The 24,741-nt window shown below is 36.9% G+C and overlaps 1 protein-coding gene across 1 annotated transcript; it reads right to left on the reverse strand.

Annotated features, from left to right (window-relative positions):
- Positions 1–1,319: 1,319 nt before the first annotated feature.
- On the reverse strand, positions 1,320–24,623 carry LOC135469641 (structural maintenance of chromosomes protein 1A-like). Its single transcript, XM_064748173.1, has 28 exons — positions 24,419–24,623; positions 20,757–20,833; positions 19,172–19,318; positions 18,382–18,530; positions 16,886–17,054; positions 16,102–16,314; positions 15,821–15,906; positions 14,779–14,827; positions 14,413–14,529; positions 13,920–14,134; positions 13,512–13,647; positions 13,058–13,135; positions 12,696–12,907; positions 12,221–12,383; positions 11,922–11,980; positions 11,595–11,790; positions 11,205–11,273; positions 10,813–10,946; positions 10,052–10,173; positions 9,707–9,792; positions 9,258–9,476; positions 8,828–9,019; positions 8,528–8,640; positions 7,878–8,046; positions 7,384–7,562; positions 6,784–6,853; positions 2,562–2,672; positions 1,320–2,256 (listed from the first exon to the last, which is right to left on the reverse strand). The coding sequence occupies exons 1-28, from the start codon at positions 24,528–24,530 to the stop codon at positions 2,149–2,151; spliced, it is 3,750 nt and encodes a 1,249-aa protein (XP_064604243.1). The 5' UTR covers positions 24,531–24,623; the 3' UTR covers positions 1,320–2,148.
- Between the last annotated feature and the right edge of the window lie 118 nt (positions 24,624–24,741).

Here is a 24,741-nt window from a genome sequence, read left to right on the forward strand (position 1 = left end):
GGACTTTCATGTATCTATGCAATGTTGTAACGTGAAGGTCAATAGTTTGCTGTAGTGTTCCTTGCACTTCATATGTCCTACTGTTCCTGAACCATTTCAAGAAAAAAATAGTACATGTAAATAATGTTCCCTGCTACCTTGATACATTTATAGTCACAAGTAAATTATGAACATTGTAAAGCTTTGTGTTGTGATCATAGATGTTACCAGTACTGTTGTCTGTGATATATCCCTGTCTTTCAGCTGTGTCCACATGGATAAATCCATTCACATATAAGTGAAAGAAACTTTATGCACCATACTGTCATTTGTATTATCTATCTAATCACACTACATAAATTGTGAAGTATTATATTTATTGCTAAATATATTTTTCAGGATTTATCTATCTACTGGATTCAAAGAAAGTGAAGATCTGACTGTTTTAATGTATTTGCCAAGATACATGTCTTAATGTAGACTATCCACATGTTCATGTGAATATTTATTTTTGTCTGCACTATGCCTCCAGGAGGTCCAGCTCTCCAGCTTTAAGAAATGACATGTATAAATTGAATAGATTTACATTCTCATGTTTCACAAGATCTGTTTACTTTTGTCCGTGGTAAAATGTCTAATATTTGTTTAATGCCATATATTCAAAAATTTTTCACATGCAGTGGAGTGGGAAACCCGAGTGCTTGAGATAAACTGCTTTGACAAGTCGCTATTGAAGAATCTACTAAATTCTGTCCATGATTTGATTTAAATCCACGCTGCATTCTTGTTTAGCACGACTTTGAACAGGGTGCAGAGAATTATCACTTCAGTGGCTTAAGCAAAAGCAGTCATGACTGGATTGACTTTGGATAGTCTTGAATACACTGGGAACTTTGTGATGATCAGTTAAGTTATTGTCTGAACTTCTGCTGAACTCTGCATGGTTTCCACCACCAGTGATTTATTTATTTATTTGTTTGGTGTTTTACGCCGTATTTAAGAATATTTCACTTGTACGATGACAGAGAACATTGTGGTGGGATAAAACCGAGCAGAGCTCAGACAAAACACACAACTATCCACAGGGTGCTGAAAGACCTTACCATGTACAGCTGGAGGAAGCCTTCATGAGCTGGACTTGAACTCACAGCAACTGCATTGGTGAGAGGCTCCTCGGTCACTTGACCACCCCTGAATGCTAACTACCTCAGCCATGGAGGTTCCTCCACCACAAATGAAACTAGTCTGTAGGTACATTCAAATCATTGATCTTTTATGTTAGTCAGGTGTGAGTTGGTTTAATAATCAACACAACAGGATATCCAGCTTTTGATAACATTACGAATATCATTTTATTCATCATGATGGATGACCTAAAATGAGCTAGTATACAACATCCAAGATAAACTCTCACAACAATGGTGTATGTCCTAAAATCCTTTTGATAAAACAAACCTTCCTCAGCATCAAAACTCACCATAAATTATGTTTCATGATACTTGAAATTATAATAAAACCATAACAGATACTCAGTAAAGTAACAGCTGAAAAATTGGACAATTTATTAAAGGATTGTGGATCAAATATTACTTTAACTTGTATGTACATGCTAAAAAGCCGGTTTAAATACTCCAGTCTGTTATAAGTTTTTGTACTGGTAAAACATCTATAATAGATACTCCTAATGCTGTTAATGAACATGCACTTACACTCATGAGAATGGTCATAGATGATTTAAAAGACAGCGAAAACGAACACATGAACATGCAAATGAAATGATTCATCGCAACTTTAACAAAGCAGTTCTTCACTTAAAAAGAACCTAGCCTATACCCACTTTATACATGTACTTAATACATGAAACTATTTACAAAGCCATGGAGTTAATTTACAAAACAGAAAAAAAAATGTATGAGTGCAGAGCACAGAAAAATGCCTGTACAGATGAAATTCATAGCGCAAGTTTAAAGACAACAGATCTGTGCATGATCCACTGAACTTGTATTTCAGTAACTACAGGCTTCACCACGATGCAGGCAAAGTTAAAAAAAAACAAAAAAAAACTCTTGGGTGTGCTGAGCAACCCATGATTCTATGGTATGTAACGTGTTCAGTCTTGCTGCCAACAGAAAGCTCCCCCTCCCCTTCACTGGCAATTCCATGGTAATATCAACGCATGTACATGGCAGCTGGCCCCTGCTCCTCTGACTGCCTGGCTGGGTCTGGGTAACAGGTCAGGTCCAGTGTCAACACGTTGCTAATCACACACTCGCCAATCTACAAGGGAGAATTTAAATTTCTTACAAGTCACACACACTGCAGGATCTTGTTCACATTTACAGGTTACCATTTGGAAAACAATATGGAAAAACAATGGAAAACAACTGGTATTCAATAATGTACCAAGGGGCGTGATCCACTGTCAGTTAAAAGAAAACGTTGGTAAATATCTTCACCTTAAAACAAGTAGCTGGTGGGTTAAAGCACAGTAACAGTTGGATAGAATCACATGATATACTCCATAACCATTCCCATTGGTAGACCTTGTATAATTGTAAGGCACAGAGTTGTGCGTGTCATACCTCAGGATATATTCCAATGAGAGCATCAGCTCTGTTGTAGAACTCCTCTTTCAGAGAAATGACGATACACTGGAAATTTATTTCTGACTGCTCCTGGATGTACGAGGCCACCTGAAACAGTTCACAGACTAGCATCATAATCTACAAACATGGACAAGTAATTGAGTCGGCACTCACATTCAAGTAAATTGTTCTAATAACCTACTTAACAACCTAATATCCTTCACTAGGGTAATGTGTGTGTGCTGGGGTGGGTGGAGCTTTTGTCTGGATACTGTTTTTAGTGAACAGACTAGTAAACTTCACAAGCTGAAACAAAATTGAATTGAAGGCTGATTGGTGCTTAAAAGAGACCCCCTATGCCTTTATTCCCACAGTAAATATTCCTAATATATACACATGATGTCAAAATTGTAAAATCTGTGTTGTCTATATATTCCAAAGCATTTAGTCCATGGGCCAGACATGATATTGGTGCCACCAGAGGTGGCCAAACCTAACATGTTTACTTGGTCAGTGTAAGTAAATTAAGACATGACAGCCTTTCTGCAATTGTAGTTTTATTACACATTTTGATGAAATGAAAAATCAGTTGACAACATGTATAAGGCATTGTTAAAATTAAGAAAAGCAAGAGAAACATTAATGTATCATGGACTCTCGTTTAATAATATAAAAAGACCAATTTAGAAGGGTTGTTGGATTGTTCATGAAGCAAAGAAAATTTAGCAGTACACATTTTGTCTATATTTCTTGTACGCTATGAGCTGAATATTCATTTGACACATTTATACATTTACATGTAAGATTTGCAAGGCTTTCAGCTAGGTTGATAACAGTTTATTTAATTACAGTTTATTCAAGCATATTCTGAAGGCATTACTCTGTGCAGACTGATAAAATTATAGCTTTTGTGAAGCCCTGAAATTGGTCAACCCAACCAATGTAGTTTTGTCTCCAAAATCATAAAAATGTGCATAAATTGGACTGATAGTTGCTCTTTCACATGTAAAAAGGTTGAAGAATCAGGGTATACCCAACTGTGCACTAATGACAATATAATAATAACATCTTCAATTATCGAAGGTAGCTCGGTCAATTTCCAATGACACTGTTCTTCCCCAAGGCCATCACAGAGAAAACAAATATACAGGACACATGCACTTCATAATCCAATCAAAAAACACATCAATATATATAAAACAAGATAAAGCACCAGGCAGTTTGACAAGAGAAGTTATATACCTTTATACATACAAAAAGCGATAACACAACTAATGGTGCTGTCCCTTCAACTGTCCCAACCAGCACAACTAAGGTAGTGGCCGGAACTTCCTACATGCATGTACACAGAAACAAACCAAGTCAGTGGAAGATGGCCCCTTTCCAGTCCCCTGTTTGGTTCGAACAACGCATGTGTATGCAAGCGTATTACAGGGACATACATCAAAGTATAAATGATACAGTGAAAGCATACATACACACAGGAATGTACATTTCATACGTTGTCTGACTAAAATTGTGATTTTAAGGAGCATGATTGAAAGCTTGACAGAGAGGGAGCTTCTTTTATGTGGATAGGGAGACAGTTCCATAGTTTGATGCCTATATGTGTAAAAATTTCTGTCATGCAATTTTGTCCTTGCTTTAGGGAGATATATATAGTATGTTGTGTTGATCTCAGAACAATATCGGGCAGCTGTTTGGTGGAAAAAGCTGTTTAATATAGTTTGGACAGAGATTATGTAATGTTTATAGATGATACAACAAATTTTTTGGTTTACCTTTCGTTAAAATGCATCCATTTTAGCCTCCAAAGTTCTTCTACATGTGTTTATGCTTTCTTATAGAACTGAAGAAGCAGCTCTTTTCTGTAACTTAACCATCCTTTATCTATTTTTAGTTGAATAGTTTGCCCATACTGAACAGCAATGATCTAAGTGACGAAGAACATAAGACTTATAGAAAATATCACTATCGTGACATATTTGTAGAGCTCTCATCCTTCACAGAATCTCTAACAATTTAGAAACCTTTTTACACACATTTCTGATTTGTGTGTTCCAGGAAAGATGTTCATCAATACAAATACCAAGCAGTGTAGCATTACTGACTCGTTTGTGTTTACTTCAATCAAGCATAACAGAAAAAGGAACATGTTTGATTAACTGCAGCCGCTGCCTGGAGCCAAGTATCACATATTTACATTTTTAGGGATTAATGAACATGAGGTTTTTGTCGCACCCGTCTTTAATGCAATCCATATTGATGTTTGTATGGCGCTCATTTCTTTTATTTACGCTCATTACTACAGTGAGTTAAGATAGATAAGCCTAGGTAAGTAAACATTCGTGTCACTGCCTTACTTGTGATCTACAGGACTGAAAAGTACCTCAGAACAAACCTTTGATCAGATTTTTTGACTTTCCATCAAGAATGCTAGTATTTTAAAGTTCCACCAAACACTAAGATTAAGAATTCTTTGCAAAGTGTAAATGTCTACTTTGAAGTTAAAGACAAAGAAAGAAGAAGAAAAACACACTATTATGAAAGTATGTCACACAATATACTTTTTTTTTCAAATTTTACAACCTAGTAAATTGCCCTTAAAACACTGGATATTTGATTGGCCTTTTCTGACCATATTGTGAACAGTGATGTCACATAAGGTTTATGCCACTTGATGAATGCAGACTGCTAGTTAAACTACTACATTAAAATGCACAGACATACTTGTTTAGAGCCTTAAATGCACTGGCTGAATGAACCCTGAAGCAAATCATTTCTTAATGGATATATCCATTGTTGATGAAGGCACTCCTATGCACATGGAGCAGCCAGGCATCATTCATTGTTTTGACGATTACTCTGAATCCTCAATATCGCGAGAAGAATAAGTTCGTGGAACATTCTACGACGAGCGGACATCAGGCAACAGGAGTTGAACATGAACAAACTTCTAAAATGAAAAAGGGCTCAGTAGCACTTTTATCATGACAAAGACTTGATAGTACTATCCAAACATGCTGGTGATTAACCTGTAACTATCAATTTTAGAAGATGTTCTAGTGATACACCAACTACTTTCAGAGCATTCATCCACAATGTGTTTTCATAGATCTCAACATATTCACTCTTCAGAGATGAAATGGTGCGCGCATACTATCACAACAGTTATGCAGACAAAGATGTCTCAAGGATTATAATGCATATGCAGTTCTCTAATGGATGAAAACACATGCACAAGCCCCCTATCTAGTTTGCTTAGCTTGGTGCAGATGGCAGCATACTTAGAACAGCAATCCAAAAGACCCAAGAATCTTTGCCATACACAATTAAGATGGACCTTGATGCTGTAGTTGTGCATGAGAAGCTCTAAATTGTACATAAAGAGGAAGCCATAATTGTTCATTCATTTCTCCAGAAGTGCAGGGGAGAAACAGACAGAAACAGACTATAGGAGTTAATGCAAACATTCAATGAAAAGTCCTTCTTAAAGGGAACGTTCATCTTACATCATCTTATTAAATCATCTTATAAGTCATTCTACAAAGTGCAGCGCCTGACAGATTTAACATCAATGTCAAAACTTCCACAAACAATCATGTTTCACAATGAGTTGGATGAATCCCTTCACTTTGTTTTTTCGATAAAAGAAAGAAAGCTTGACCTTACAATGAACCAATGACTGCCAACACCCAGGGTTCCGTAATCAAAACCATCGTGCAATTTAACACATCAAATAGCAAGATGTTAGTTAAACACCCATGGCACCCGCTGACAGACAAAAGATAAATAGCAATCGGCCAGGGCTATCATATCAAAACATGTACTAAAGATATGTACCATCTTGAAAATAGTGAAGAGATCTGGTCACCCTGGGTGGTACCAATATGTGAAATTTTGGGCCTTGACCCATGGACTAATATGCCTGCTGTGAACCTACCACTGGACATACTTCACTCTTTGAAGTGAAGTAGATTTTCTGACGTTTGATCGACAAATGGTACTGTTTTTATTGTGTTTTAAATGCTTGGAATCGATTTATGGGACATTAAATTATCTATCTACAGTTTGGCAGGCCCAGTGCTTGGGATCTACTTTAAAATACATTTACAGAAATTTTGAAAGCCTTTAGCTATACAGGTAACATGAAAGGAATAAACCACAAGCATTTTTATCACACCTATATTTATTTTTTAGCCCCAATAACAGATCTTACCTTGCTGATATTTGTATTGTCTAAAGCAGCATCAATCTCATCTAGCACAAAGAACGGCGCTGGTTGGTAACTGAAAGCATATAATATCCATCATTATTAATCAAGCAACAGATGCAACTTCCAAAAAAGTCAGTTGTGCACATGTGTTCTTGTTCTTGGATTCGCCCGAGTAAGCAGGTAATACAATTGCAAGATTCCATCCACTAATTATATAGGTTTAATCTAATTCACTATGTTCAACCAATTGAACCTTTTCACATATATAAGCAGAATTCATGATAAAATTTATGCATTAAAAGATGAATGGTAAATTCAAAAAATAAAGACAGTCATTTTACATGCAACAAAAAAGGCATCCAAAAAACTCAACATCCAGCCATCTGAGACCAAGGGACCCTTGCCAATATTAGTGAAGACAGTAAATTTGGTAGTGAAGACAGTAAATTTGGACATTCTTTTTTCAAATTCTTGATAAATGCTTGACAAAAGAAGTGCAAACTTATAGTATTTGAGGACTAATCTATATATTGGTAGGGGGCTAATAAAGTCTTGCAGCTTTGCTTAGATTTGAATGAGAAATATAGCAGAAATAAAACCCACCTGTGAATGGCAAAGAGTAGAGCTAAGGCAGCCACTGTCTTCTCTCCTCCTGACAAGTTGTCCATGGGCCTAAATCGCTTCCCGGGAGCCACACAGTTGTAGTTGATGCCTTCCAGATATGGTTCCTCTGGATTTTCTGGGCCAAGGAAAGCTTGGGCACCTTGGTTCCTGGACAATGCCTACAAGGTTGCAAGATGATGGCAAAATAAAACCCAGAGCACTATATTGTTATTATCACTTTCTGAACACTATTAAACTATGGTGACACACTGATGGTATTCATAACACTGTCACCGCAAGGTGACTTGATGCAGACTATCTACCTTCCCTTAGTACTAAATCTTCATAAATAGAAATGCACTTTTAAAAGAGTTTACCCAGGCTATCAGGACTCCTGAAGGGCCACCATCATTCATAACAATCATAGGCCCTATACGAAGCTTGCTTTGTTTCTTAGAAAACAGCGTTTACAGAATAGAACTGTGTAACATTACCTTGTAAATTTCATCTATCCTTGTTGACACATGTTCAAAACACTGCTGAAAACGGTCATTTCTCTCTTTTCGCACTTTCTCAAATGCTTGTTTTGCCCTCTTTGCTCGTCTTCGTGCACTTTCAAATTCCTCTGCAGTGGACAGGAACCTTTCCTTTACACCATCCAGCCTGTCAAACAAGTCACATAAATGTACTTTATAATACTGATGCCACAATGAATCAAATGACTATAGAGTTCTGATATCTCAACTTATAACTAAGGCTACAGTTTTCAGAGGAAAAAAAATGAGATTGGTATTTGACGCGTGAAACTAAGAGGAGAAAGACCTCACCTATTAAAGCATGCAGTATGTAGGCTTACTCTTTAAAACAGCAGTGACCTCAAGGTAGATAATTCAGTGTAGACTTGAACCATATTACATAGTTTTGTTCATGAAAATAGCATTCCTCTTCAGTAAGCTTTGTAATCCGAGAGATGTCCATGGCATATCCTTTGCACGGCTTTCACAGGTGAAATGTATCAACAAGTCTCTTAAAATATTACCTGGCTTTGACGATATTAATAGTGAAATTTAGACTGAACAGTACAATTTTTATGTGGTATTTATAATACTTTTTTTTTCAGGCAATTATCCAGTTATACACTCACTTCTCATTGGCCTTCATGTTTGGAGCATTGATTCTGTTGAGCGTGTTGATCATGTCATTGATTGCCTTATTCAGATGGTCCTGTGACTTCTTCACGTCTTCAGGGCTGTCAAGCTGCAACACAATTAAATCACAAACAATGTACATGTACAACTTCCACTACACAAAAAAGCTAACACCAAAACAATGCCATAGGTAGATGTTAACTAGAATGGTAACATATAACTTAATCTGAGGTATTGCTTATCCCAAGGTGATGAACTTAATTTATCAGTCTACATGGACAAAAAAAAATGCATACCTCTTTAAGGTCATCATCCAAATTGCTGAAATCTATCAAAATACGAGCTTCTCTCTCATAGATAGCCTTGGCATCCTGGCTACTGAGACTGTCCATCTCCATGCCGCTGCTGTCAGTCTGGCTCGATGTCTCTCCTTCTTGGGATATGTCCTCCATGGTGCCCCGACGCATAGGCAGCGTAATGTCATCCATCTACAAACACACAAAGGACTTCAACAAAGAGGAACTAGCAAGGCCAGGACAGTGTCAGGTTTTTTAATCATGATGGATGGATCTCGCAACGAAACCAGAACAGGACCGTGTTCTTTTGCTTTAATACTGGCAACAGAAACAAACCAACTGTTCACATAATGATTACAATTAGTAGGGAACAGTTTGCTATTATCAGCAAATGTAAGGAAAGAGGGTGAGAGGTGTTTTTTTTTTTTACCTTGCACGATTTCAGCAGACTGTGTCTGTCAGCTTTCTTCTGTTCTAGCTTTGTCTCCGCAGCAGTCACTAGCTTCTGCACTGTGAGAATCTCCTTTTGCTGCGCACTCAGTCTTTTCTGTATGTCCGCAATCTCCGATCCTACATCATCTACCTGTGACTTTATTGTGATTCGTTGCTGCTTTTGTCTCTCCTGGTTCTGCATTTGCTCATCTATAACCTATTGAAAGAGAAAAGAATTGATACCATACAGAATCAGAAATCACAAAGCTGTAGTCAATGCAATGCAAAAAAAAAGAAAAGAAAAGAAAATACACGTCAGACAAATGAACAAAATTCAAGAAAGGATACTCAACCCTTTGGTTTTAAATTGTCCATTATACATATAGTGACTAGATACTAGTGACTAGTGCAGTCGTGCTGAATTCCACAGATCCAATCCCAAATTACCTTCATGTGTCTAGCCTCATCATTCTTCACTTTATCTAGCTCCTTCTCATCATCCTGCAAAGCCTTCTCCCACTTTTTCACATTAGCTGGAATCATAATTTCCAGGTATAAATTATATGTGAAGAAATCTTCATACTTAAAAATTCAAAAACTTTTAATTCTGCAGCTGGAACAATATCAGATACTTTCAAAATGTTTTTTATCTTCATATGTTTCAAGACAAAACTATTAACAACTTCTTTTCAGACTGTAAATTATTGATTTTCAACGTCACAGCTCTCAATCTCTAAGATGAACAGATTTGGCATTTTAACTAAAAAATCAACAATTATCAACAACACATACCAAGGGTGTCCTTGGAACGCTCATACTCCAACTGATTCTGTAACCTAAACTTCTGGTTTTCAAACTCTAATCGTTTCTTGGCCCTTTCCTGCTGGACACGCAGCTCACGTTCTTCAAATTGTCTAAAAAAAATGTTAGTTTGTACACAATGAGCAAAGAATACTTCATTTTATGAAAACATCACTGCCATATCACTATAACAGAAATTTCATGACCGTGTTTGATAATTGCACATAATTAGTGCGAAGACATTTTATTTTCTCTTCAATTATTTGGCTTTGTACTTTACTTAAGCCATCTTCACTAACCACCTCTCCATACAGCCATAATGTGGAACTCATAAAACTCCTTCCCATCTGTATCAAAACGGTCCAAAACTGTGAACTAATTTCTTCTTTCCTTTATTAAGTCACAATTATCTGTGTTTGTGTGCTCATAAAACACATTTGAAGTACACACTGACTGCAACAACACAGATCATATTTGTTAACTTCTTTTTTCTAAAGGACCACTTAAAGTTGAATTTGCTTTTTTTGAAATTTTGCAATGTTTTGCTGCTATAATGATGTGGAAGAGAAAAACTTTGTGATACTCTACAATGGAAGATACAGAAATTACAAACTATTAACACTTTAAATTCTCAAATATTAACAACAATTTTTCTCATCTTTTAAATACTAACATGACATTCAAAATGATGGTCTTTCTATTTTATAAAATTCATGGAGACTGAAGTCTGAAAGTGGCTGATGATGAGTTACCTTATGTTTTCTACTCCTATTTGAACACAAAAATGCTCAAACACTTCATCCTCTACCCTGTTCATCTTTTCTTTCATTTCCTTTATCTTGTCTCCCCGCTGTGCCATGCGTTTCTCGATTTCTGCCATTCCAGGCTAAAAAGACAAGATATGCACTTGAGATAAATACTGAACTGTTTCTAACTTTTTTTTATCAGGTTAATTAGAGCAGATGAAGAGGACAGAACTTTTTTAAAACACTTTATCTCTTTTGTTCATTTAACTGTTGATTAAAACTAAATAAGCTTTAACTTGCATCATGTCAATCAGTGTTATGGATATGAATTCCTCATTTTTTAAAACAATTAACAGATGTGCAGGTATGGTAATAAAGCAAAGTTTTGTACTACGTACAGCAAATGACACCAGCTTAGTTCGGTAAGTTGTCAAGTCCCGTTCATTTTGTGTGAGGAACTTGTTCATCTACAAAGTAAAACAGAAATATATTTTACAGAGCATAAATACACAATGAAAGAAGACTTCCTCTAACACATACAAAATATCCATACACCAGATTTATATTAAAACTAAAAATGTCCTGGTTAGGCTGCAGCTCTAAGTCAGTAGATACTTGTATCTGGTATGGTGGAGTGTCCTTCACACATAAAATGCTGCAATATAATTTTTACATTCTTGAATATCCCACAGAACACCAGCCAATAAAACATTAAAAATAACAATTTTCTACTCGAGGTGTCGTAATACACACTGTCTGTATTTACATATGAAAATTCTGATCTTTACCGTGTTGTCTCTGTCAGTTATGGAATACTTCAGTCGATTTTCCAATCCTTTTATCTGAGATCTCACAGTGTTCAACTCTGATTCTTTTCTCTTTTTCCTCATTTGCTCCTTCAATTCCTCTGTCAATTTCTCTTTCTTTGACTTGAGCTGGTTCAACATCTTTTCATCCCATCTCCTAGCCTTTGCTTTCAAATCACTGAAGAAGAAATTGCCATGCTAGTTCAAAACTTACAAGCAGGTACAGAACAGGTTTTCCTTAGTGTGTTCATAATTACAATGGTAGAAAAAATATATTCAATACTAAAGTAAAGAACATGATAAGCTTACCTGGCACCCCCAGAAATGACTCCTGACTTCTGAAATAGTGTCCCATCAAGTGCCACAGTCTGAAATATATAGATGGTCAACAATTTTTTTGGAACCACTAGTTAACATTTTACTTGAAAATGTCATCCTAATCCATATCATGACCTGCAACAGTAATGCACTACACCTTACAAAATTCACAACGTACAGACAATATATTAGGTACTCAAAAATATTACACTAGTACAATAGCGGATCAAGTCTATGACAGTCATGGTTTACTTGTTCCTTTAGTAACACGTAATCATCTCACTGCTCACCTTGTGTCTCTCTTGACCTCCAAATGCCACTCTCCTGGCATCCTCAACGAACTCACAGACTAGAGCATTTCCACAGGCAAACAACAGTGCTTTCTTGATGGATGGGGGATCGTAGCGGATGACGTCAAACACTAATTTCACATTCTTTGGTTCACGGATATCCCTACGAATGTAAACAAGGAATGAGTTAGACAACAATCCTTCTATTTCCTATCAGCCAAGACATTCTACAGACTGTCACCAAACAAATGAACCTTAAAATGGTTTGGATCCAGTGTTCCATTTTAAGAAAAATTTGTCCCATATCACGTACAGTATGTATTAGCTTCCACTGTTTCCCTATGTTTTTCTGAAACTCTTTTCCTTTTTACCATCACTGAAAAATACTTCTGAGATTCAGGCCTTAGCTTTCCAGATTCACCACAAGGGACTTTTCTGGCAGCAGTGTATTTTCATCAAAGAAGCTTTGCTTCACCTGAGCTTCTCATTAATGCCCTTCACTTCGAGATAATCAAGTGGTAGGAATGTCTCGGGCTCAATCCTTTGTTCTTTCATGTAGCGAATGCAGTCTTTTGCCGTTTTCTCAGAATCACACACAATGGCATCCATGTACTTCCCCAACACTTTCGTGATGGCGATCTGGTACTTCTTGTGGCTTGGCTCACACAAGTCAATCAGACGACCATGCTGTAAACAGAAGCAAAAAGAGCAACACTTTAAAACAGGACAATAGAACTGATCTTTCTGGAGGATAAAAACATCCCAGATATACATATTTGCATTTCCATAAAATGATGTGGTCAATGGGGTATCAGCTGGGAAGGAAAGCATACTTACGACTCCTGGAAAAAGTCTTTTAAGATTTTCCAACAATTCTGCCTTCCTGATTGCCCGTGAAGACTCATGCTTATCAACCTGAACCCAAAAAAAAAAAGTATAATTATAGTGAATCTGACGCCAATTTTGAGATATGATAGCCACATTTTTAAAGATCTAAATTTTTGGAAAACTTTCCGATTCCTTTCAATAAATTAGTCTAAAAATGTGCTTTTACATGTTCATACCCAATTTATGACCGTATAACAACACCATATAATATCATGACACAAAGTGAGGCCCCAACAACTTTCTACCTGGAAGATGCACATATCCCGTCACAACAAAAACTGTTAGTTATGTAACTGATTTCCAAACAGCAAAGTACTGAACTACCCATTACCACATCACAAGGAAACCAGATGAACTGTGACCATAGCATCACAATCCAGTTCTACTATAGTACTGTATGTACCTTAGCCTCTCCAAGCTGCTCTATGACTGATTCCAGCTCTACATTGATCTCTTGTATTCTCCTGTTGGCTGTATCAACGTCCCCACCCATTTCTTCCTCTAGTTTCTTCTGCTCTAGCACTGCTTGGTTGCTTGTCCTTAACATCACAATGTAGTCATTCATAAACCAATCATTATGGTGAGTTTTAACATTTACAATTCCAAATAAATTCAACTGAACATTAAATTTTTGATACTAAACACTTCATTGAAATGTTTATCCATTTATACAGAGTTAGCAGGAAAATGAAACATTACAAAATCTGACACCGATGTTGGTGTTTCATACTTCTTACTTTTCATGTATACAATCACATTAACACATCAAACTTAAACATAGGTAAATAACATTACTAAAAAATGTCCTCACTTGATATATTCATTCAGTTTTTCTACCCGCTTCTTGTTTTCTTCCATTTCATGCTCCTTGTTCTGTATTTTTGCAGTCAATTCATTTTTCTTGCGCTGTATGTTGTCAAAGCGGTCCTGGTCGGACTTCTGCTCACGATTAATGGATTCCATGTCATGGAGGTATTTTGCAGCACGTTTCCCAGCTTCCTCTTTTAATCTGTGATATTCTTTGACCTGAACAAATACAAGGCAAACATCCTGATAAACAGCATTAACTGTGGATAGATATCTTATCTATCCACCATGACTGGACCTGGACCATTTCTCTGACAATATGTTTTCCATAGATCAATAATTTTTTTCAAGATATATATTATTGTTGTTTTATATATAAGCATGGTTTCACGTATGTCTCCAAAAAGCCAGGAATATAACAGTTATGAACTATCTCATAGGCAAATGTTTACAGAATAAAACATTTGGTTTCCCATGTTACTATTCCATGTCCTGACCTGTGACTCTTCCAGCTGAAGATTTCTGCCCTGTGATTGAGATTCTTCTTCCATTCTCTCTTCAAATTCCTGACGTTTCTTTTCCACTTCTTCTAGTTCACTCTCCAGCTCTTGGATCTAATGCACACACACACCAAGTGTTAATTCGAGAATCAAAAAGTCTTTCCTTTCAAAAAGTGCATCACAAAAGATACACATATCTGGTTACAATGACGAATGAGGAGCCATACAAGACAAACACTGGTTGAAAGTACTTAGATATACATAGGACTATTGTATATATATTGTTTATCACTAATATTGTAGACTAATGTTTATTACTTTAGATGGAGTCCTTGTAATAAGACTAATCAATAAGAAGTGTACCTCTCTTTCATGGTTGTCATGTGATTTCTTGGCTTGTTTCAAAGATTTCCTAGAAATAAAACAAAAAAGCATGAACTTTGCAAATCATTACCTATCAGGGATGTCTTCCTTCATCTTTATGGGGCATTTTAAAGCTTTTTTGGTGGTTTGCTTAATTTGCTATCAGAAAGACAACACTATCATTTCACAGTCATTAATGCACTTATGAAAGTGCACTTTTACAGGCCAACCTCTGGTTGAAATACCAGTCTGGCTCTGTGTAGGCAAGGTCTTGGAGGGTATCTTGTTCTCTCTGTGCATACAAGAGAACAAGTATGTATGTCTTGTTTAACAATGTTTTTTTTGTCATCTGTGCAGCACAAAACCACTAATATCTGGGCATTCATGGAGTTATACTATATGTTTAAAAGAGTTTGAAGTATCATCCCATTTCAAGTAAATATGTGTATTCAGCATACTCCCTGAAAAAAACAAATTAGCTATCCAGATGAATGCAGAACTTGAAATTACATCTCAATACCATTACTGTAATACACCTACGAGTCAATGATGAAGAGACAATTGTCTTCAAGTTACAAACATTCAGCTAGTTATTATGAATTACAAATATTTATAATTGAACATGTTCAACTGTCCATCATGACCCGACATCATTTCTCAAGTGGAAAGTGCTAAGTGGTATTACTGGGTGACTCCAGGTTAATTCATCAACTGTAACTACAATTAGCCAAACACAGTGTAGACAAGTTTCTAAAATGGAAACAGGCCAAACATTTCACACCTGCTTGATAGCTGAACAGGACCAAATAGTTGGTATTACAATACTACATTAGATATAATATTGAGCAATGTAATATGTGAGCCCTTGATGAATCAGCTGATGAGGAAATTCATGTGCACAAAAGAAAACTTAGAGCTCTGTAAAAAAAAAACATAGCAGTATCGTGGATATGACTATATGACCCTCATTATAATGAAGATTTGTCTTGTGAAAGCTGTGATGCACACTGCTGTAATGTAAAGAGGACATAGAACATCTTACTTTGCACCATCAAGTTTCTTGATCATATGAGATGTCTTCTCCTTAGCCTTAATGTAAAGGGGTCTTTTCTTGTTCAGTTCAACTTCCTAGAAAACAAAACCATGAATCTCCCTCAGAAACATACAGTTACTCGTATTCTCCAGATGTAAAAACTCGACCACCTGGAAATTATAACTGTCAACTGAATCTTTACCACTCCATTGAAATTAGGGCAAATATACAAAGATTTTTACAAACTGTTCATGCATAAAATAACACCTCTTGGCTGCATGCCAACTCACAGATTCTTTTATCATCTGCTCGATTTTGGTGAGCTCTCGGTTCAGTTTGCCAACATCTTTCTTCTTCTCTCTCATTTCATCCTCTATTTTCTCCCTCTTACGTATTTCCTTTTCAACCAACTGTTGTTTTCTGCCGATCTCCTTCTCCAGTTTGTCAATTTCTTGTTCATTGTGATAAAGCTTGAACAGCTGCAGCTCCAACTGTTTCTCAACCTGTGAGTTAACCAAAAAAAAACACATTTACCATCTTTGGTCAAACAACACATTTATCATATTTTTTAAACATAAATAAACTTAACCTGCACATATCATATCGGAGCATATTTCAGTCACCAAAATACTCTAGTATTTAGTTTTTCTCTCTTTGAGCTCTTCTTTCAAAAGAGTTCTACAACAGACTGACTCAGGATCTAACAACAACAACACATAAAAATATTCTGGTAACATTTTTTTAGACAATGAACTTGATCATCTTTGCAAATCAAGTCGAAAAGCAGTAACAGCCTACAGAAAGCAAAGTATTCGTACTTAATGTTAATTTTGAAGCATGTGTAAATATCTACAACAGGGTCAACCAATAGTAATTTGTGAACTATCGTAGCTTATAGTCCCTTCATGCAAGAATGTGTTGACTGTAAGCTAAGGCTACCATTGAGATCGTAGTGATTACTTTCAACATAGGCATACGATTCCTTTGTGTCTATGGCAGTCACCCAGAACAAAATGTAAAGAAAACAGTTATAGCTTGTACCTGGATGATCCCAGAACTATATGTCCACCTTACCACTTGGTCTTTCAATTTCTGGTATCTCTCTGCCTCATCCTTCTCCATCTTTGCCTCCTTCCTCTCCGCAGCAATACCTTTCTTCTTCTGGTAATTAAACTGTGTGTCTTCCTCAGCTTTCAACATTTCTGCTTTGGCTCGGTCATACTCTTCTTTCAATTCTCCAGACCTTTAAACAAAATATCAATGCCAATAGATAAAACAATGCATTGCTGTCATTTTCACTTAAAGTAGTTTATATGTATATACATGAAAAACAGAAAATCAATTAACTTTATTATTATTATTTTTTCGGATAAGGTAACATAGACAGGTGTATGCCATACTATAACAAGCATCCAGAGTATCCTGGAACACTTGATTGGGGTACCGTACTTTCTCAATAATTTCAGACACATTTTTAGAAAATGTATACCATGATGCCATGCAGGGGCTGTTGTCCTAAGTCGTACAATCTCTGTGGGGAGTAGAGGATTACTGTCGGTGACAGTAGTTCACATCTCCAGCTTGGCAAGACAGTGAGAGACACTGCTGGGTTTTTGTGTGATTGGACAGCCGTCTTTTAACCATGCCAATGTCATTTAAAAAGTATTGAAGCTACAACTTCCTCTTTTACAGTCTCAGGTGTGACTCGACCCAGGATTGAGCCTGGATCTACCGCTCCCGAAGCAGACGCTCTACCAACTGTGCTAATGGGGCCAGTATCTCCTCACTGAAACTCAGTTGTTAGATTTATATCATGTTCCTGCCAAAGTAGACAAGTGGTCTGTAATGAATGTGAAGACTGCCTTCAAATCGACACCCATGCTTTATAGTCATGGGTGCTTTATCCACATATGCAAGGCAGCATTATAATTTCAATGATCAAACGGCAATTATCCATATTCCATTCTTGTATGGGCCCCATACACAAGTCGGGAGGAAGACAAGCGGTTGGTAAATTAAAGACAATCCTGGGGATATAAAGTGGTGGAGTGCTTCCATGTAAATAATGCCAAAACCAACGACTTTAAATATTGGATAGCACAGTTTGTAGAACACAGAGAATGGCATGATAAGTGTTTTGGGAAAGGAAATAGCAAAGATATATTTTCACTAGACTGATGTTCCGGCATCAATATTTTTATCTTTTTCTTTTTTTAAACAGGTGCGTATACTAAAAAATGAAATTGTGAGTTGCCTTGTATAAGTTGTTAGGAAAGGCTTGCTGTATAGGCCAGGGTGGGATGGGTTAGCTGGTATGGTGATGTAACCCGTGGTGAGTGCTTCGCAGTAGACTTCTCTGATCTACTTGACTACTTTCAATGTGTCTGAATTAGCGAGTGTCTGTAATTATTGAGAAGGTACAGTATTTTGAACACTGGGGACCTCAGTGGAGGGGCATCTGAGGCCTGGATGGTAGATGGATCAAATGGTAACAGTGGATGAAAATGAAACAGAAGTAACTGATAAAAATAAAAAATAAAATAAGGGTAAAGATTATTCTTGATTCTGACCTGCTTATTTCTTCAAACATTGCTGTTCTTTCCTTGGCATTTTTCATGGCTATACTTTCCACAGTTCCTTGAAACACCAGGAAATTTTTGGATTTAATCAAGACTCCAATCTTTTCCAGCTCCTCTGAATATTCGGCAGCAGACACATGCTGTAAAACATAATAAAAACATAAAACACATCCCAACATATCTTCTTTTTTGATATCTGAAGTGTAGTAGCTTTATAGTGGTGTAACTTAGGTTTTCTTTGTGCCTGCCACCAGGGTAGCCTGTGCCCTATGTCAGCCTGCCTTCACTGGAAAGGGCCTGTCATCAGGGCAGGTAATAGCCTTAATAAACCTGCCCAGAGCCAATGTTCAAACCAAACATTACCAACTAAAATGCCTTTGACGGAATGGATGACCATGAAGCACAACCATAACATATATTATATAAATTGATCATTCTCTTGTTTTGGTCATACAACCAATTACGATCAGATGACAGAGTACTGGTAGATTAATCTTTGTTTGGATTTTTCAGAGCAAGGTTTGTTTGAAAATGGTGCATCACCACAAAATGGTGGCATCTCCTTAGCAATATATTTGTCGTTAAAAATACAATCTCTCCTGTGCCCTGCCCTGATGGCAGAAATTTTGATGCTCCAACTTTCAGAAACTGTTGTTTTAATCACTGCAAAGGTCTGCAGCTTGATTAAGGAGAGAGTTTTCAATATATCAGATCACAAAATTACATAAGCTCCTTATTCTGTAAGCTATCAATTATCCACAATAATTTAGCATAAACTAACCTTTCCATTAACTTTGTAGTCCGATGAGGCCCCATGAATTGTTCTTGTGAAGAAGGTTTCTTTTCCAGTTGTGGAATCAGCATAGACAGCCATGACATGAGCCTTATTTGCAGCTGGTTGTCCAATGGGTGCTCCATGGATCAGGTCCTGCAATTCAAAAATGGAACATACTGGGTTATGCATGCTGTATACAGGGACCGAAATAAGGCCTGTCTACCTGATGGCGACAGGCAATTTTTCTCCATGACAGGTCACAAAAAAATTGTTTTCTGAAGACTTTGTCATTTTCAGTTCCAACAAGTCAACACTGTTATAGCGTCAGTTAGTGGACAAGACTGTCATCAACGAACCTATTATATTTGCAACTCAAGACACACACATATGAAGCTAAACGTACACAAACTAAAGGCTTTTCCTCAGTTGTTTTCCTTCAATGGGAAGTGCATGCGCATACATATATAGACTGAACTCCTGCAAGTAAGTTTTGTGTTGATCGACTGCAGAAGTCCTGGTCCCGACAGAATAATGAATAAAACAGCTACTGAAACCAAATATTCTCATAACACAGTAGACTGATTTTGTTTCGCTAAGGTAGCAATGTTGACGGAAAATAATTTCGCCCAACTGAAATTGTATGTTTGCAAAAATGAGATAGCCATCGGAAGTGCTAGCACGGAATAGACTTTCTGAAAGTCAGAGTGATAGGGACAGGGATAGGGATACATGTAGGTGACATACAAAAAAATTCTACCGGTCTGTCACAGGCGGTTTTAAAAAACATTTCTCCCCCTGGTACACCTTAGTATTGTTCATTTTAGCCATACTTTAAGAGCTTATCTCTGTAGTGTAGCAGGAATAATGATCACATCCAAAGAGACAAAATACTTAGGCACAGCAGTACGACATGTACTTTTAAATACTACTTAACACCGAAGATACAACTAATAATATTACCGTCATTTAATCTGAATGTGACTTTCCACTAATTGTTTTATGTCAGAACTGATGTCCAGTCATTCATAACATAAAATCCAAAAAATACAGACAAGAATTTCTACTAGTAGAAATTGAATCAATGTGAACATCAGCAGAATTACAATCTTTTATTAGCAGTGTCATGTTTTGTGCACGCAAATTTCAGTGACTACTGTCTGAAAAGTGTTACAAGGGATACTGAAAACAATGTCCATTCAAATTTAAATACACATAAATTTAAAACTGAAAAAAAAAACCCCAAAAAACCCAAGATTTGAAATGCCAAGTTAACAATTGCACATTCCAAATGTTGTCAACAGCGCTTCATATAAAATTCATCTTCAGATTACTAAGGCTATGACTATCCTCCACAAGAATGTATATAATTCCTTGAACTGTAAACCTAGTCAGTCACAGTGCACGAACTCCACTGATATAATCTGCAGTTGTTCCGTATCAGAAGAAAGAGATACAATGTATAGAACTCTCCCATCTGAAAAAAACAAATCAATCTGATTACCTCTGTTTATACAATATCATTCAAATTAATCCTTCTCAATATACACTAAGTTCAATCTACCTTTATGAGATTATGAGAAATATGACTTACACTGAGCTTCTTAACCCTAAGGTTAGATGTCTTTTCTCCCAGCACAAAACTCACAGCATCCATCAAGTTTGATTTACCTGAAAATTGATAATTAAATATTAAAACAGAAATATTACAGCTTGGAAAAAGTGTTTGAAAGGGATTTTGTACTATGTCCTCATTACTCTAGAGCCCTTTCCCGTAGTGAAGGCCTTTTGTCAAATCTGAGCCACAAACTAATCCAACACTTGTCCATTGAAGTGCATTATTATTTTTTATTTAATGCTCTTGATAAAGATATCGCCCATATACCGTCACTAATGCAAACAGGCCAAACTGTACACAATCATTTTTCTTATTATAATGGAGGATGTTTTGACCTCAGGGTTCTGGCAGCGATGGGCAGGCGCGTCCAGCACTGGCATTGATTACCCATTATCAGACACGAAATCTTGATATGCACAGCATTCCAAAATCAAGACATCTTTATTCATAACTCGTGGAAGAGACAGTAGATTTAGCGTAGATCGTATCGTTTGGCTACAACTCACGACCACCATCTCTTGCAAGTGATCACACTGCCACAAGTGATTGTAATTATCATAAACATTGCCGAAAAGTGGAGCGTGCAGATGTTTGTGACAGTGGCTTCGGCACACTTCTCGGTAAGCAAGGATGTGCGACTCAGTACAAAACGGCTGAAGATAACCAAACAATACACTTTCCGACTGCAGTTTTCTGAACTAACTGGATGCTATGATGACATGTCTGACAAACCTCCGTTCTCAGCAGAAAATACAGGTAAAAGCAGTTGTCAGGCATTGCTATAAAATACATTGCAAACATCAATGTTAGCAGTGTCAAAGTAAAAAGCAACTTCAAAAACAACCACATCATTGATTTTCACACTACAGTATGCAGGATTTTGTGTCCTACATTTCTACTGATGTACAGATTTTTGTTACAGCTTTCTCATTATCTTTCATCGTCATTAGATAAGTAATTTTTGAAAATGCAAGGGGGATGCATCCCTCCTCCTACACTCCCCTCCACACTCGCTTGATGATTCGCTGTGCTCATTTCCAAAACTGGTGCCCACTACTCAACATTTTCTGGTCAGAACACTTGGCACAGACCCAGTGTATTATGATTCCACTCAGAAAAGTTTTCAGATGTTCTAAATTAGCACACTTATTAAATTCAAATGGGTTAAACCTTGGAATTACAAACCTCCACATGTAATATAAAAAACGCTTTTCAATACAAGACATATTCCAATAGTCAATATTGATATGAATTTTTTAGTTCACTCTTGAGCACACGAGATCAAACCCAGTCAAACCTATTATACATGTGTTAACATGGTTGCCAAAATCTTAACCTCGTATTCTAGCTCTGACTTGTGAATTTGTCTCTGGAATGATCAATTAAATAATTAAGAAGAAATGTTTACGATACTGATTCATACTGATACTGATTTCAATTAAGTAATTAAGTAGTAATGTTTATGATACTGATTCCCTTCATTTTTCAACTATAATGCAACTTTTCCACAACAGCGACTGAACATGAGCTCTTTCAAGATGCAGACCTGTATGTACACGCATGTTGTCAAGAGTTTGCCATGATCATAACTAAAACTACTGTATGCATATATTTTGTTTGTATACAATGACTATATATGACTTTTCTTTGTCTTAAAGTCACAAAAAATCTTCACGATGACACCACCAAAATCCTGACAACATGGTGCAGTTTTTCTGTTGCCCTACAATATTGCTGGTCCTCTGGAGTACCTAAGAACTTACTGGTCCCACTTGCCATTGAAACACAAGGTGTGTTTCAAGAGATCGTCAAGGGAGACTACTCTGTAAAACATACATTTTTCACCAACCATGAAACATGGCTATCCCTTGACAATAATAACAATAACCAAACTGGATTCTGTGAGTTCACAGAATCAGGAGCACAATCAAAATTTTAGCAGCAGGAGTCTTTTTTTTATCTGACTTTCTGATACCTGGCAATGCCAGCCAAAGTGTGCTCCTACTATTAAGCTCAATTTATTATACATGTATATTGTATATTTAACTCAATAGATTTCATTATCATCATGATGAACTGTGTATGATATGATCACCTGTATGACAGGTATGTCTATTATTCCTTGTCTACTTAACTCTCAACAATAACAGTATGCGCCAAGGATATTGAAACCAAACCTACAGAGATTTCATACTGGGGTAATGCCAAATAGCAAAGGCATCCATACCTGTCAGCTTTTCCTTCAATCATGGTTTGGCAAAATTTTGCTTGTTCAAGGATGGCCCAAAACCAAAGTAAGAGCCTGCTCCATTTAAAAACCTAAAGCGGTTATAATTACCCACATAATTAGTCAGAGATTGCTCTACTGTTAAGTTTGGCAAAATTTTGCTCGTTCAAGGTTGGCCCAAAACCAACATAAGAGCTGTTCCATTAAAAACCTAATGTGGTGATCTGCCCTTGTCAAATATGTTACGGCTGTAAGCACAGCCATTTGCTTTGAACATCACCATCTTGTGACCAAGGAATCTCAGGTCCACGTTGCCTCCCACGGCCTGGGAAATGACTGATCGACACTGTGCTTGTGATACATCGACAGACGAAAAAGACAAGGAACACAACTGTCTACAAACTCGAGGTCAGGGAGACGAATTTGATGGGCAATCCTTACCTCAAATGCAGTGACAAGCTGCCACAGCAGCTGCATCAGGTTTTTAAATGTAGCATGCTCTCACGATGGTTTGGGGCCATCCTTGTCTGATTAAAATTTTTGCCAAACCTAACATCTGAGCAATCTCAGACTATCACATAATAGGGTCATACTTCCCTCTCAATTAAAAAATAAATAAAAATTGTGCTGAACATCCTACCCAACCTTTTAACATTAAATTCAAAACTGTAATTAATCCTTGAGACTAAGGGCAGTTTGTATTAGTAACAGATATATGTTCATCTTGAAAACTTAAGATTCAAGGGCTGAATGACCCGAGAGTAGATCAAGAACACATCGTTGGTTTGGGGCCATCCTTGGCTGATTCAAATTTTTGCCAAACCTAACGTCTGAGCAATCTCAGACTCACATAATAGGGTCATACTTCCCTCTCAATCAAAAAAAAAAAAGTTGTGCTGAACATCCTACCCAACCTTTTAACATTAAATTCCAAACTGTAATTAGTCCTCGAGACTAAGGGCAGTTTGTATTAGTAACAGATATATGTTCAACTTGAAAACTAAAGATTCAAGGGCTGAATGACCCGAACGTAGATCAAGAACACATCGTTGGTTTGGGGCCATCCTTGGCCGATTCAAATTTTTGCCAAACCTATCGTCTGAGCAATCTCGGACTATCACATAATAGGGTCATACTTCCCTCTCAATTAAACAACAACAACAACAAAAAAATTGTGCTGAACATCCTACCCAACCTTTTAACATTAAATTCAAAACTGTAATTAGTCCTCGAGACTAAGGGCAGTTTGTATTAGTAACAGATATATGTTCAACTTGAAAACTTAAGATTCAAGGGCTGAATGACCCGAACGTAGATCAAGAACACATCGTACAGCAACATGCTATCCTATTAACATGCCGACATATCACAACATACAGTCAGTGCAAAGCAGGTAACAAATAAAACATACCGCATCCATTTGGACCAATGATCGCTGTAAATTTTTTGAAAGGACCGATCTTCTGCAGCCCTTTGTAGGATTTGAAGTTTTCAGCTTCGATGTACTTCAAATATCCAGGCATTTTTAGAAGCTTATTGGCCTCTGTAATAAATCTGTTTCAAATATGCATACTATGCAATAACAAGAATTCGAAAAGTATCAAAAGATACTTAATACTTTCATTTATCAATATAAAATATAGGTAAGCGTCATTTCAGCGGGAAAAGATGGCGCTGTGCTTTGTATTACCGGAATTTCTCGCGAATACCTGCGAGATTTGCACAGCCTAGCCA

This window comes from Liolophura sinensis, chromosome 7 (genome assembly GCF_032854445.1).
Source record: "Liolophura sinensis isolate JHLJ2023 chromosome 7, CUHK_Ljap_v2, whole genome shotgun sequence".
NCBI lineage: Eukaryota > Metazoa > Mollusca > Polyplacophora > Chitonida > Chitonidae > Liolophura > Liolophura sinensis.

Excerpts from the sequence above, each read along its gene's own strand:
- LOC135469641 (XM_064748173.1), bottom strand. The coding sequence starts at position 24,530 with ATGCCTGGATATTTGAAGTACATCGAAGCTGAAAACTTCAAATCCTAC. Across the intron at positions 18,531-19,171 it reads ACTACAAAGTTAATGGAAAG|CATGTGTCTGCTGCCGAATA; the intron begins GTTAGTTTATGC and ends TATGTTTTACAG. Across the intron at positions 10,947-11,204 it reads CTAAGCTGGTGTCATTTGCT|CCTGGAATGGCAGAAATCGA; the intron begins GTACGTAGTACA and ends TTGTCTTTTTAG.